At 30.6% G+C, this 15,412-nt stretch overlaps 3 protein-coding genes, 1 long non-coding RNA gene and 1 other non-coding gene across 7 annotated transcripts; 3 read left to right on the forward strand and 2 right to left on the reverse strand.

Moving 5' to 3' along the window:
* The first annotated feature begins 4,612 nt into the window (after nucleotides 1–4,612).
* Nucleotides 4,613–5,808, forward strand: LOC125585479. Its single transcript, XR_007322404.1, has 3 exons — nucleotides 4,613–5,307; nucleotides 5,411–5,466; nucleotides 5,738–5,808. It is a non-coding gene; the product is annotated as an uncharacterized LOC125585479 (long non-coding RNA).
* A 117-nt stretch (nucleotides 5,809–5,925) lies between these two features.
* LOC111205855 (polycomb group protein VERNALIZATION 2-like) lies at nucleotides 5,926–8,039 on the forward strand. The gene is made up of 8 exons (XM_048755435.1): nucleotides 5,926–5,946; nucleotides 6,027–6,080; nucleotides 6,167–6,229; nucleotides 6,345–6,397; nucleotides 6,482–6,763; nucleotides 6,858–6,906; nucleotides 6,983–7,066; nucleotides 7,175–8,039. The coding sequence occupies exons 1-8, from the start codon at nucleotides 5,926–5,928 to the stop codon at nucleotides 7,256–7,258; spliced, it is 690 nt and encodes a 229-aa protein (XP_048611392.1). The 3' UTR covers nucleotides 7,259–8,039.
* Nucleotides 8,040–9,316: 1,277 nt separating this feature from the next.
* Nucleotides 9,317–9,970, reverse strand: LOC125585775 (phosphatidylglycerophosphate phosphatase PTPMT1-like). The gene is made up of 2 exons (XM_048755436.1): nucleotides 9,636–9,970; nucleotides 9,317–9,574 (listed from the first exon to the last, which is right to left on the reverse strand). Exons 1-2 carry the CDS (start codon nucleotides 9,729–9,731, stop codon nucleotides 9,317–9,319), a joined length of 354 nt encoding a protein of 117 aa, XP_048611393.1. The 5' UTR covers nucleotides 9,732–9,970.
* Nucleotides 9,862–9,944, forward strand: TRNAL-UAA. Its single transcript has one exon. It is a non-coding gene; the product is annotated as a tRNA-Leu (tRNA).
* A 69-nt stretch (nucleotides 9,971–10,039) lies between the features above and the next one.
* LOC106390313 (CBS domain-containing protein CBSCBSPB2-like) lies at nucleotides 10,040–14,443 on the reverse strand. Of its 3 annotated transcripts, XM_022715495.2 has the most exons (3): nucleotides 13,674–14,443; nucleotides 12,016–12,054; nucleotides 10,040–11,783 (listed from the first exon to the last, which is right to left on the reverse strand). In XM_022715495.2, the coding sequence occupies exon 3, from the start codon at nucleotides 11,745–11,747 to the stop codon at nucleotides 10,167–10,169; it is 1,581 nt and encodes a 526-aa protein (XP_022571216.2). In that variant the 5' UTR covers nucleotides 11,748–11,783; nucleotides 12,016–12,054; nucleotides 13,674–14,443; the 3' UTR covers nucleotides 10,040–10,166. The 3 variants fall into 3 exon arrangements, with proteins under 3 accessions (XP_022571216.2, XP_013686203.2, XP_013686202.2); XM_013830749.3 differs by lacking the exon at nucleotides 12,016–12,054; XM_013830748.3 differs by lacking the exon at nucleotides 12,016–12,054 and having other exon boundaries at nucleotides 12,055–14,443.
* Between the last annotated feature and the right edge of the window lie 969 nt (nucleotides 14,444–15,412).

A 15,412-nucleotide genomic window follows, 5' to 3' on the forward strand; every position in this document is an offset into this window, starting at 1 on the left:
CTATAGCATTCAATATTCTCTTACTATCTTTATGTAGTCCATATTCAGCTTATCCAAATTACTATAGAGTTTCAAACATAAATCCAAATAATGTGTATAGATTTCTTTTTATCTGGGACTAAAATAATATAATTAATAAAATGCAAAAACAATAACTATCACAAAATGCCCTATTATTTATTTTAGAAAATGCTGTCCTAAGCGAGTGCTTCATTTTCTACAAGGGAGGCACGGCTCTGACCATAATCGTTGGTATCTTTTATATATTAATTGATAAGCATTACTCTATTTTTTAGCCACGTGTTATCACTAGAATGATCCTTAGAATTCTTATAAAATTAATTGGTCTATCTAAACATATATTATATTTTTTATTAAACCAAATATAAAATTAATTAGTAGTATACAAAAAAATATTCTTATTTTGATAACAATATTTTGTATTTTCATAAATTTTCTTTAATTTTGTATTCTTAAAAGAAACTAAACAATCACATTTATCATATAATAAAAAGTTTAAATTCTTTCTTATATGTTATATTTTGAATTTCTTAAAACGACTATAAATTAGTAATATTGCTAAAAGTCTCATATTAAAAAATTTGTGATCAATGATTTAACTTTTTATTATAACAAGATACAAATGATCATAAAATCATATGAATAAGAAGTTTCATTTAATAGATATTCATATTATATATATATATATATTATTAAAATTAAACTATATACCATATAAAAATACACAAATATGTTAATTTCAAAATTTTCAAAGAAAAAGTATTGAGACCTTAATATTTTAATTTTGAAATTTGCATTGAATTTTTTAAGAGGATTATAAATTACTAAAATTATTAAAAATCTCACATGGAAAGTTTTGTGATTATGGCTTAATCTTTTTTTTGTTATAATAAATATACAAATGTTAATAAAATTATATGAGTAGGAAGCCTCAATTAATAAATATCCATATTAAAATATACAATATATCTATGTCAATATCATTTAAATTTAATTATATAACATATAAAATATAATAAAATGATTATTTTTTTTATTAGTTACCAATAAAAATATTGTAAATAAAGGAGAGATATTATTTTTATTTATGTGATTATTCCAATTTAATTATATACATAATAGTTATTCTCTTCTCAATTATTTAATATTATTATTTCATAATACATAATAAATACAAAATAAATAATAATATGTACAATTAATTTGTATATATAATATTCATTATGCGTCTTTATCCCATGCAAAGCGCGAGTCTTCACCTAGTTCTTTGTTACATTGTTCACTTTAACGTTGAATTTTTTTAGTGTTTATGTATTAAAGCAAAATTTTAAAACAGTTGATCAGAAGATATGAGTAAAATTTTGTACTTCTGAAAAAAATTATAATTTTATTTAACTTGAGCAATACAAAATTAGGGTTAACCAGTTAGGAGGATTAATACAATTGGTGAGAAAAAAAAACACCATGGACCATTTTTTGCAGTATATGTGCAGGTATTATTTGATAGTCGTCTAACAAAACTAAAAATAGCGAAAGTTGAAGTTGTATGTCCTAGTTCTTAATATATTCGACCAAATTTTGGTAGTTCAAAAGCCAAGATCAGAACAAAAATTCAATTCAATTAATATCTTTTGGGATAATATCTCATATTTTAATTTTCCTTTTTCACAAGCAATGTTTTTGGACTATTTGGTTTTTAAGAACATGTTACTTAATTGAAATTGTAGTTATTTTTAAATGTGAATTATCTTTTCTAATATTTTTATTTGTTATATCATAATATAGTTAAGTGTAATATATTAGAATTAAATCTAAACTCGGGAAACTTAAGTTCATAGCCACTCTTTGTTCTTTGTGATTTTATTGGGTTTATATTGGGCCAAAATAAAACTAAGGTCCAAACACTTAGTGATGTAGGGTTTAGGTGTGTTATTATATCTTATAAATATCATCTATTGATATGCACAATCCGCCGCACCATCTCTTTTTAGCGGAGAATAAAATATCTCAAAGTTGTTCGTTCGTGTGCAACGTAAACTGCCCTTAACTGTCTAGCAAGATCGGTAAGTGAATCAAATCTCTACATATTTTCTGATTAAATCCGTATGAACGATTTTTTATTCTATTGTCAATTGTCAATTTAAAGAAAAAAATCTATTAAATATTGCATGTTTAGGTTTAGTAAATGATTTATAAACATGTATGAATTTTAACAATATGTCTCTTTTTCCATTATCTCACTTTGCAAGTACTTCATGTCATTTAAAGTTATACTCGGTTATAACCTCGTTAAACATGTTATGTTTTTTTGTTTGTTTTTTTACAAAACACAACAAAAATACACTATTACCATTTAATGTTTTGGGTTATTGGGATCTTATGTGATGATAGTATGATCTTCGTGTCCACATATAATTGTTGACGACGTCAGATTTTAAAGATAATTTAAATGTTATAATTTTTGTTCTGTTTTCATTGATAATGAATAATCTATGAAACAAATTTATGCATCTAAATATTGATATGATAGTATGCACAAAAGTTTTTTTTATGTTTACATATAGTTATAAATTTATTAGATTAATTTCAATTCTATTTAAATTTTATCGCGGTCTAAATGCATACGATCTTTGCATATATGTATTGTTAGGCTTATTTTTTTTATAATAGGTAATAGATTTTACTGATTATGGTTATAATCTGTTAGTGTTTATTTTAAATCAAAATGCAAGTAATAGATTTTAATTAAACCAAAACAGTTATATTAAAAATAATAATTAGTGGGGTCAATTTTAGTTAGGCCGTTATAACTTTTTGATAGTTCAAAAAACAGTTTTATCACTCTATTTGTATATTGTTATAAGCTAAAAGTAAAAACAGTCGATAAAATAGATTTTGATCCACGCTTTAAAAGCGCAAGATAAAGTTTTATTCAAAATTTTATTTAATGAATATTAGAATACATATCTACTTTTATAAAAACATTGTTTTAAAAGTATAGATAATTAAACTAAAATTTACATGAATATAATTTTATAAAAATAAGATAATTCATTTACATAATCCACCCCATATTAATTTTATTTATATTTTAAATCTTTAACTATAGTAAAACAATTTTTTTTTAGTTTTTATATTGGTCAAAATTTGTTTTATTATTATATGAATTAATTATATGTCATTCAATTCGTCTCATACTTGATAAATATATTGAATTATTTTTCATATTCTAATTTAAATATGTATATTAAAGTATGAAATTATATATTGGTTTATATATATTACTCTAATATTTTGTTTTAATAAGTTAAAGTTGTTGTAAATTTCATGAATATATGTTATTCTTTAATTTTTTAATTTATAAAATAGTTAATAGATTGATTAAGTTACTTTATATTTATTAATTGGTGTAGTAATTTAATTATGAATATAAATTATGTACATAGAAATATCATAGAAATGTTATTTCTTATTCTGTAATAAAATTATTATTTAATATTCATTTATAATTATAGTTATTATTAATTATTAATAAATTGTTTAAAATTAAATTTTAAAATAAATGTATATTTAAATTTTCTATAAAATGGTATTAAAAGATATTATTAAAATGCAATCTTAGAAATAGATACTTACGATTATCCTTTTTAGATATCTTTTTTTTTGAAAATATGAAAATAATAGGTTAGATATGGTATATATTTAATAATAAATAAGTTTAGTGTAGGAGAAATAATAGGAAATTAAATAAATGTAATTGTCCAACCTAGACTATTTGTAAGTAGATAAAATGTACTTCTATTTTAAATATACTAGATCTCGACCCGCGAAATGAGCGGATGTTTGTTTTCAGTTTTATATACGTAGATATTTATTTTACATTGTAAGTAGTATACATTTTGTAAAAGTTAATCATGTATTTAAATATTTATATAACTATCTCAGATACAATATTTAATAATTTAATAATTTAATAATTTATATGTTGTATTTAATCAATTGCTTAAAAACATTATATAGATTTATTGTTTCTTATTATATATTAATCTTATTGTATTTGCAGTTAGTTATTAAACAAATTTATATATGCATGAAATAAAATATTTAAAAATTATTTTGTATTTAGTTTATGCTAAATTCTGACCTGCCTTTCAAAGCTAAATTTACTTTTAGCAATATTTTTAAATTTTATTCATTTTAGATAATATATTATTACATATAGAAAAATCTTAATTTATACATATATTATATAGTTTGCTAATGTTAAGTCGTTATTTCATCGTATTATATTTTAACATGAATATTTTATATTTATGAAAAGTAAAATTTAAAAATGATCAGTTTAATATAATTTAATCATTTTTCAATATAATAATTTTATTTTAACATGATTGATTATATTAGTTTTAATGAAATACATGTCAATTTTATACATATATTATATAGTTTCCTAATGTTAACTCGTCTTACCAATTTATTATATTTTTGAACATAAAATATTTATAAATATGAAAATAAATTATATATAAAATTATTGATTTAATATAATTTTGCAATATTTAGCTTAATATAATAAGTTTCTTATAATACAATTGATTATAATAGATAAAAGTATGATATATTTTTTTTATTTTTCATTTTATATACGATAATTGAATATATTAATATGTAATAATATTTCAAAACTAATTCCGAAATTAGATAAAATATTTACATATAATGTTTAAAAATTAAGATCTTGGTAAAATCCTTTCAAACAGATTCGTTGAATTTTTAATATATATTTTATATTAAAAATAAAAAAAATATCACAATATATTATAATTAAATTAGTTTAAATATTTTATGTGTTATTAGTTTTAATAAAATACATTTAATAAAATTTCTAAAAATTATTTCAAATTAAAAAATCGTACATGAAAAAAGTCATGATTTCTATTTTAATAGAATAGAGATATCTTATTATTTGTAATTTTTTTACCTATTAGTTTTTTGGTTTACCAATACCTTGTTTGTTTATCAGATTCTAAGAGGTTCGTCTATCTTAACAAATTCTACGGTGTTTAAAAATTGGGAGCATAGAAATCAGTCACTGCACTATTCTTTACTCTATTTATGCTTATTAATGATTCTTTGTTGCTGTTAAACAGCTTGCGCGACAGTTTCAAACTAATCAAGCAGATGGCTGGCGTTAGGCCCTTAGCGGAGGAGGATAAGGAAGTTATCTCATTATATGGCAAACCAATTACCTTTTACGGCATTCTTCAAGCTTTTACACAAGACAAGGTGTGCATTATCTTTCTCTATTTTTCCTATAACATTTTTTGTTCTAACTCAGAAGTCAGAACCATTTTATTGCGTCTAGAAGCTTTTATTATTTTTCATGCAGCCACGTTTCCTTCCAAGGTGTTTGAGTTACAAAATACAGGCGAGGAAAAATAAGATGTATGAATCTCTTCTTCGTTCTAGTTTATCACTGTTCTAATTTAAAACTATTCTAAAACGTTATACATGTGTGTTTTCTTTTCCAAAATTATCATTACAATCATAGAATTTATGAACTCTTCCTAAACTTTTTGGAATAAATTTTAAGTATCGATTTTCAAGCAAAAAAACTTAATTTATATTGTTGCATTTTAGATCTTTTCCCCCTTCTATTTCCTAGATAAAATGAATGGCTTCTTCTCTTCTCATGGCACACTTTTATTTTTCTTAGGGCAAATCTAAGTGGAATAACAATTTTCAACTACATGAATTGTAACAACATAATACTCAGATCCCAAGGTGAGTCTTTACTTGGTTTCGCTTCAGAATCTGTTTTGTTTTTTCCCTAACAATTGTATTTATTATCTACACACATTTGAAAATGTAGTTGTGAAAAGGACTTCTTGCCCATTTTGCCGAATGAAATGTGGAAGCCTCAAGGTAGGCCCTAGAACCAAACTTTCTAATCATATCTTTCATTTTTAAACAATAAGGATCTGAATATTTCATGCTATCTGCAGGGCGTGAAACATCATTTGACGTCATCGCATGCCTTATTTGACTTTAACTTTCGGGTACGTTGTATTTTAGGATACACTCATACACATAACTCTTTTCAAGTTTTCTTGTGATATATCATAAGTACTCTTGCGTGTTTTAGCTGTCGGAGAATGGTCATCCGATGTTTGATGTCTCCGTGAAACCTGATGCATTCAAAAATGGGGTTAGTATATGTAACACTTGATAGTTACGCAACATTTTAAGTGGGTTCAGAAAATAATTTATTTTTGTCTTCATTATGAACTCTACCATAATGAATTCTTTTAAATATATAACAGGTACTAAATTATGATTTAGAGGAGCACGATCGTGTTAATATCTACTTTTATCGGTAAGATCTCAAACTATTTACTCTACCTCTTATCTATGATTCATCATCATTTTCTTAGAGCTAGTCAAACCATAATTCATGCAGCTCGAAATCCTGTATGCGAGGCCAAAGAGCTGGTCCTAAGGGACGTAAATGTTGTAAGATTTTTGAGAAGTATTCAGAAGATGTCCCTCGTGACAAAGCAAATGAAATTTCTCATGTGAACGGTGATAATATCCCATCCTCCCTAGCAAGAACTCGCTTGTCGGGACAGACTAGCGAAATTCAGACGATAACTCAACCAGAGATAGGTCAGTCTTCTAGAGCTAAGGGGCCTCGTGCTATTGGGAGAAAAAGGTTAAATCCACGGCGGCTCGAGGCTGAAAGGTTAAAATGTTCTTTGTGCTACTTTGTTTCTACAGAATCTTCATCCTAATTATGATTATACTAACCAATACTATTATACATTGTTAATTTCCAGAACCGATCTTCTTAGGAGTCGGCAGTTCTACCACTCTAAAACATTGCAGGTGGTTCAGTTTCCTACAAATTCTTGATTTTCTTGAAACCATGCTGTCTAATTGTTTTATTATACTAACTAAATAGCCAATGACCCTGGAAGAAGTACTGTCTGATGCGGACAGCGATAATGAAAATGATAAAGAATTTAAAGATTTTCAAGAACGCATGGTATTTCATTGGTTTTGTATTTTTTAAAATTTTCATTGAATTGTTATGAAAGAGCATAGCTTACACCAGAGGCACTTTTGTGTTCTTCTTTTTTTCCAAATTTCACAGAAGATTGATCGGTTGGTGGATGCGAGCGATGATGAGAAGAAATTTATGGGGCTTTGGAACACATTCATGGATGATCAAAGGTAGCAATATGATTCTACTCGCATCTTATGTTTTAAGAAAGATTTGAGATAAAGAGTGATCCACCACTAAACTCACTTTTGTTATGCCATGATTACTTTTTGGGCAGTGTGTACGTTGATAAACATGTTCCTTGGGCATGTGAACATTTCGTAAAACATCATGCGAAAGAGCTGATCACTCCTAAACTTTCCTGGTAATAATCTTTTTTATCAACTCATCATATGATATCCCAAATGGAGTATCCAAATTTTTGATTATATTTGTTGATGCCTCTGAGCAGGCAATGGAGAATGTTTGCACTTGATACGCTGTGTATAAAATACGGTCTGATATCCCCCAAGACCATGGACAAATGCAGTATCATCCTGCAGAAGGCACAGCTAGAAGAAGAATTCCCAGAAGAAGCGGCGGCAGCAGCAGAAGTGGAGGCATTGGAAGAAGCGGAGGCAGCGGTGGCCGCAGCAGCAGAAGCAGCAGCAAAAGCATCCGCCGCTAAAGGCACAAGAAAAAGCGCCAGAATACAAAAGAAGAAGATGCAAGAAGCTGAAAGAAGAACATTAGCCATGGTGTGTGTAAGAGATCTTAGTTTCTGAACTGAGAGATCAAAAACTATTTTAAAATTCCCGTACTCAGATACCATTTCATTCCTTTCAAATTATGTTGAAGTAAACTTTTAGTTTAATCTTTACTAGATCCTGACCCACGCACCATTTAATAAAATAAATAATTAAAAATTGAAAATTCATATCCACGCTGTGATAACATATTAAAAAAAAATGAGTATATAAAGTTAATTAGATAATTGTAAAAACATAAATTTTTCTTTCGTATGCGATATCATATAAATAATGATCCATCCAGTTAACAAAAATTATGATTTTTTATGTGTAATTTTTTTTTATTTTTACCATTTCCTTAAAACTATATTAAATTTTACATATTTTAATTAGAATATTTTTAATATCTTTACCTTTTTATTTGAAATGCAACTCAATATTTTTTTAAAAATTATAACAAAATATTTAAAAAATATTTTTAGAATTTGTTTGAAAAATATGAAAATTACATTTTAAATTAAAATTATCCTAAAATATGATAAGTTCTGATGTAAACGAAAACTCAAATTATGTCAAAAATAATTATATTCAATGATAATAACAATTTAAACTAATTATTTTAAAAAAATACATTTACAAAAATATTGTTTGAAAGAAAATTCATTTATCTTTCAAATATAAAATGAAAATATTATAATTAAATAATAAAAATATAAATAAAACCCATAAATTTAGCAAATGACAACTGAGTTATATTATGCTAAAATTTTCTTTCTAACAATTTAGCAAATGACAAATGAGTTATGAGCAAATAATATCATATAATTTTTAAAAACATAGTCATTCTTAAATTTTTTTTGAATAAATAATTATTTTTAAATTTAATCAACTGAAAATAATATTCATACAATTGTGTGAGTCAAATTCTAGTTTTATTGATGCATGTTATATATTAGTGCTGCATGTTTTAGATAACATTTTAATGATATACATTTTTTAAAATTTTCATTATTAAAATTATGCACGTAATGATAACTCATGAGTTTTTTTGGTTGATTAAATGATATTATGTCCAAATTTATTTAAAAATATTTCATTAAAGTAACTGAAAAGACAAACAATAAAATAGGAAGTTTAAATTCATTTAAGCATATTTTATTAATGTAACTGAAAAGACAAGTAATAAATTAAGCAGTTTTATTCGTTTTAGGATATTTCATAAATGCAACTGAAAAAAACAAGCAAAAACATAGGAAGTTTAATTAATAAAGTAAGAACATTTTCAAATGGAGATTTCTCTTTTAATAATATAGATTTTTTCCAAGGGGTTACAAACTCAAAAGACTGATTATGATACTTGAAAAGGAGATTAATTAATGTTTTTTCCTTATCAAAGGTTAATGAGGGACGAGTTAGTTTTTAATTACAAAACAAAGTCTTTTGTTTATGTTTCCAGAATTTACAAACCCTAGCTTTCTTCTATACCTAATTTGATCCCGTTTATTTATTTATTAACTTTTGTCACTGGGGAGAAAGACATATTCACCCATAACTCGTTACCAGCAACATTCATTGACCTCTTTGAGTCATCATCATAGCCCTCTACATCCGATTGGGTCACTACCACCATCGGCCCATCTTCAAACACAACTACATTCCCAGAACAAACCTGCTTTACATTTCTTGGGATCAAAGCTGAAGTTGCATCAGTTAATGAACTCTGAGTCTTTAGCACCATTAAATGGTAGTACTCAAGAACGGCCTGCAGAGACATTTAAGAATAAGAGGATGAAGAAGAACAAAGAAAATGACCTGTTGATTACCTTCCATTGGGCAGTAGCTAATTTTACTCCAGGCCTGATTGACTTCACGTAGGCATATGCTTCTTGAGGTGTCAGGTGTTTGTGTTGCACCAGCATTGCAAAGATATAATCAGAGACAGAGACAGAAGAGAGCTGAAGTAAACCTTATCAATAGATTCTTGAACTTGAATGTGAGATTGTATCATGTATTACCTTTATAAATAACATAAATGATCTGTTAGCAATTGCAGGTTTGCCCGAGTGGTTAAGGGGGAAGACTTAAGTTATTCTGCACATAAGTGCGCGTGGGTTCGAAGCCCACAGCCTGCATTATTTAACTCTATTTTATTTTTCATGTAAGGATTGAACACCATTCTACAGAATTAGAGCCTGTCAAACTTAATTTAATATATGGAGGTAGTTGATAAAAGAAAAACAATTTTTATAATTGAAAACCTAGCTATCATGTGTTTTTATCCAGGAACAAGTTTTATAATTGCTTTACAAAGTTCATGGGACCAAAATTCAAAAAGGACAAGAAGCATTAACATATCACTTCTTGGAACGTTTCAAGAAAACAAAAAAAACTATACTCGTCAAGACAATAACCCCAGCCACAACACCACTCCTCCAACAAACCAAACCCCTACCTACACCACCACAACTCCCCTCAGACAAATCTTTAACCATCTCAACACACACCATCTCACCAAAATCCAAATGCAACCTCAAAACCTTTCTCCCCAAAGACCTAGCAAAACCAACAGCAGCAACAACATCACTATCCCCACTTATCAAAACCCTATCGCCTTCATCATCTTCGTACATTATCTGCACCCCCACTGAATCCACAACCTCATCACACCCTTCCATCACACCACTCACCACCTCCTCAAAACTCTCCCCCGTCGCGTTAAACCTATGCACTCTCCCTTTACGGTCTTCAAACTTAAACGCAAACAAACTCATCACACTACTCCCTTGAGACTGTAACTTCCCTCCTCCTCCTCCCTCCGAGTTCAACAACGTCGCCGACACATCGCTATGCGTCTCGTAATCCTCAGGTGGATGCTGCTCCAACGTGAGAGCCGAGTCCCAAAACTTTTGCATCATATCGTTAACCGCTCCGGAGCTGTTCTCAACGGTGGAGATAGCCGCGTGTGTTATCTGCAGCACGTCGACGCATGCTGCCGCGTATCCGTCTTTGTCTAGAACCGGAAGGTGCAGAAACTTACCGTCGTGCATGATGTGTAACGCGTCGACGATCGTTGTCTCCATAGACGCACATTCGGGGCTTGGCGTCATTACTTTCTCGACGAGCGTTAGCTCGGGGGAGAGATTCTGCGCCACGACTCTCATTAAAATGTCTTTTGACGTTAGTATGCCGAGTATCTTGTTCCCCACGGAAATGATCACTGAGTTAACTTTTAGGTCACGCATTTTTTTCGAAGCTACGAAGACGGGATCCGAGGGAGAGGCGAGTGCTACTTTCGAGTGTTCTGTGATGATTGTGGATAAGGCTGGTTTGAACATATGGTCTCTCAACGTTTCGATGAATGGATAAGCAGCAGCTAAGGCGCTTCCTTGATCTGCTGCTTTCTCCATGCGAGAGATGGCGTCGTACAGACATTTTGTTATGTCTAGAATAGCGATGACTTCGCCGTTTTCTACTACTGGTAAGTGTCTGAACTTGCCTTGGACCATCTTCTCGAGGGCTTGTATGGCGAGGGAGTCTGACGTGACGAAGATAGGGTTTCTCGTCATGACTTTGGAGACTAGAGTGTGTTCTGGTCTTAGCCCTTCTGCGATCACTCTTGTTGCTATGTCCTTGTCGGTGACGATGCCCGAGAGGAGAGCGCTTGTGTCGGTGAGAAGGACAGCGTCGACGCGGCGAGAGGCCATTCTTCGACATGCGTCGAAGACGGTTGTTCCCTCGGGGATGGTGAGGGCTTTGGATAGGCGTAGCTTCTTGACGGTTCTTTCGATGTCGGAAACCGGTTCAGGGAGAGGTGAACCGGGTTTAGGGGAGGTGGTTTCGTTAAAGCTACTGTTTCCGCTTTCTTGGGTGTGGAGAACCGGTTTCTTGGAGGCTGATGAGCCTCGTCTTATGCTTCTCCTCCCAGATGAAGTCATGTTTATGTGTAATGATCCTTTTAATCAGCCATTAATCTACAAAACAAGACAATAATTACAAATACGTTTCATGTAACCACAAGAAGAGATGTATAACATACACATGAATCATAATCTAGATACAATAATCAAACCATTTGCAATACGTTTTTAATGAGAAAGACAATACAAGAAATGACATTAAGGATATATACTTCCTTATACAATGTGTTAGATTTTGGACATTCTGACAAATTGATGCAGATTAACATGAATGTAAGAATCTGACCTATGAGATGCAATCGAAAACCAAGACGAAGATACTGACCTGCGATCAAGAATGATGGTGAAGATCTTGAAAAAGTTGAATTTATATGTCTGATCTTAAGAAACAAATCCATAGAGGTTTGATTTCCAGAAATAAGAATTGATCTTTGATATCTGTTTTTTTTTTCTTCTCCTTTTTAGCGGTTTTCTATTTTCTTTAACAACGTGTCTGGTGATGCGTGGTGGTGGTGTTGCCACTCACCCCCCAAAAAACAAGAAGATGAATACATGCAATCATTCTCTTGTTATTGCTAAATAGGTTATATGTGCTAATAAGAACGTTCTAATTGGTGTAGTTATTTGAATTAAAAGAAATGACAAAAGCTTAGTTAAAAGGATATGTGTAGTCATTTAAAACACCAACATATTAATATTCTATGAAACACCAACACACAGTCGTTGTTATGTCACTTTTTTAACCCAACATCTTATGACTTTTATTTTTGACATTTCATCTTAGCTATAATCAATTTAGTTGAGATTTTATAATACTATATATATATATTATATAAAGATTACGTTATAGAAATTTAAACACTTTTATTTTAGGATGTAAAAAAACTCACCTGGACCATGATTAATGGGAAGTTCTTAAGCTGTGGTTATTATCGGAATATAAGAACCCGTCTCTTAACTTTTAACTAAAAAAATTAAGAACCGGTTCTTAAATCTCTTATTTAAGAGCCGGTTCTTAGCTTTTTTAGTTAAAAGTTAAGAGACAGGTTCTTATATTCCGCTAATAACCCTATCCTAAGAGCAACATTATAGGTGGGAATTGATTTTATGTCCTTAGAATACTTTATGATTAATTTGGAGTTAAGGATTTTCCCTCAAAAATTAGATTATTGGTGGGACTTTAGAAAGTCCCTTAGTAAATTAATTAATTTTTTTAATAATTAATGACAAATTATTTTAATAATTAATGACATTAAAAAGAGAAGTTTAAAATAAAAATACATATAACATTAAAATTAAAAACATAAGGAAAATTACAAAGTTGTGAATTTTTTTTTTACAAAAATCATAAATAAAATCAGACAAACATTTTATTTAATTCATGGAAAGCAAATAACATATATGGAAGATGTCCAAATTTATCCCATATATTTTCAATCAAATCTTTTTTTAATTGTTGATGGATATGTGGATCCCGAACTTCTTTACGACGAGCAATTATATTGCCGGGTTTTGTAGCTTTTTTGACGGTATATGTAAAATCCTCATCTTGAAATTCTTCAAGAGTGTTTGAGTTCCGTTCATCTTGGACAATCATATTATGGACTATGAGACATGCTCTCATAATATTCGATATTTTGTTTTTATCCCATAAATTAGAAGGATTTCTAACAACGGCGAACCTAGCTTGCAGGACCCCAAAGGCACGCTCGACATCTTTTCGAACGGATTCTTGGGTTTTAGCAAATAAAGAATTTTTCGCACCCTGTGGCAGTCGTATATATTGAATACAAGTTGCCCATTTTGGATAGATACCATCTGTCAGATAGTACGCCAAATTGTATTCCCTTCCGTTGACATAGACTTTTACTTGGGGAGCTTTCCCGTTAATAATGTCATCAAAAACAGGTGATCTATCCAGAATATTAAGATCGTTCAAAGTACCTGGAGCTCCAAAAAAAGCGTGTCATATCCAGAGGTCATATGAAGCAACGGCCTCCAACACAATTGTTGGTTTTCCGGTTCCTCGTGAATACATTCATTTCCAGGCAGTGGGGCAATTCTTCCACTCCCAATGCATACAGTCGATGCTTCCAACCATCCCGGAAAATCCCTGTTGTTCACCATCATGGAGTAGTCTCTGAAGATCCTCCGGTGTGGGACGTCTGAGGTATTCATCGCCAAACAAGTGGATTATTCCGGCGGAAAAATGGTGCAAACATTTTCGAGATGTTGTTTCACCAAGTCTTACATATTCGTCTACGGGATCAGCTCCACCACCATTCGCCAATTGACGAATTGCTGCGGTACATTTCTGGAGAGGAGATATACGAGACCGTCCGGTTGCATCTTCTTTGGGTTGAAAATACTCAACTTCAGTAGAGAGAAAAGAACAATGACTTGTTCATTCGAAATCGTCGCCGGAACAAATTGTGCGGGTATGTTGGAGTGTCGCTAAAATAATCATTCCAAAGGTTGTTGTGGCCTTCTTCCCGGTTTCTCTCGATAAAAATACGTTTTTCGCTCTTTTGGTTCGGGAATAGGATCAGGATCTTCAAATATATCATCAAATACGGTATCAAATTCATCATCATCACCTTTATGGTAATGATAATGAGAAGAAGAAACTATTTTGAATTTAAAAAAAAGAGATATAAAGTTATGAAACAGAGAAGAAGATATGAAAGAGAGAAGAAGTTATGAACGTAAGGAGAAGTGCAAGTGTTTATGAAAGAAGAAGTGTCTTACTTATAGTTGGTCTTTAGTTCATCTCGTGACTCTTTAGTTCAACTTGTGACTCTCATCAATCTCCCGTGATACAAACAAACAATGCAAGGTACATGTTCTGATATAAATGTTTATTTGAATTCAAGCTTATTTGGAATATAGTGGATCACGAGACAACTTATATGTGGATCACGAGACATTATTTGTCATATAGTACTTCACGAGACATTTGTTTACAGTGGATCACGAGACAACATATATGTGGATCACGAGACATTATTTTTCATATTTCCATTGATACCGTGATGCATTAAAACCAAAAAAAAAATGTTTACAGTCCATTACATTACATATTGTCAACAGAATCCGATACACAAAACACAACACCATCTTCATTTACTTTACCATAAGCACAATTCCTATTAAAATTGTCACGACAATCATTACCCCTACAAAGTACTCAAATCCCTGCCTAAACTTCTATTGTTCCTTGCCTATATCACCCACAATTTTCTCTACTCTAGCCAGCCGCTGGTCAGTCTCATAGTCACTGTAAAGTGTAAGATTTTCTACCTTTTCTGCCAGTTGAAGCACGTGTCTATCGCTGGCTCTCATCTCTTCCATCACGGCGATATCCCACCATTTCCAAACATGGCACTCTCCATCGTCCATGTTCTCACATGTGTAGTATCTTCTACCTGTGGTGAGCACACACACAAGACTATATGAGCACACACGCATTGACAGCATTTTACTTAACCTGGATCATTCCGAGTGGTAGATGTTGCAAGGAGAGGCGTAGCACCACAGTAGCAAGTCTGTGGGAAGCCAAACTCAACCTCTGGTTGCGGCGGATACTGAAACTGTGAACGAGCATGTAAGCTTATCTCAGCTTGGTCACGTCGAATGAGATCTTCCGTTTCGCTGTAGCCACCGTCGTCTGAGTTTCCAAATAT

The sequence above is a fragment of the Brassica napus genome, chromosome C4 (assembly GCF_020379485.1).
Source record: "Brassica napus cultivar Da-Ae chromosome C4, Da-Ae, whole genome shotgun sequence".
NCBI lineage: Eukaryota > Viridiplantae > Streptophyta > Magnoliopsida > Brassicales > Brassicaceae > Brassica > Brassica napus.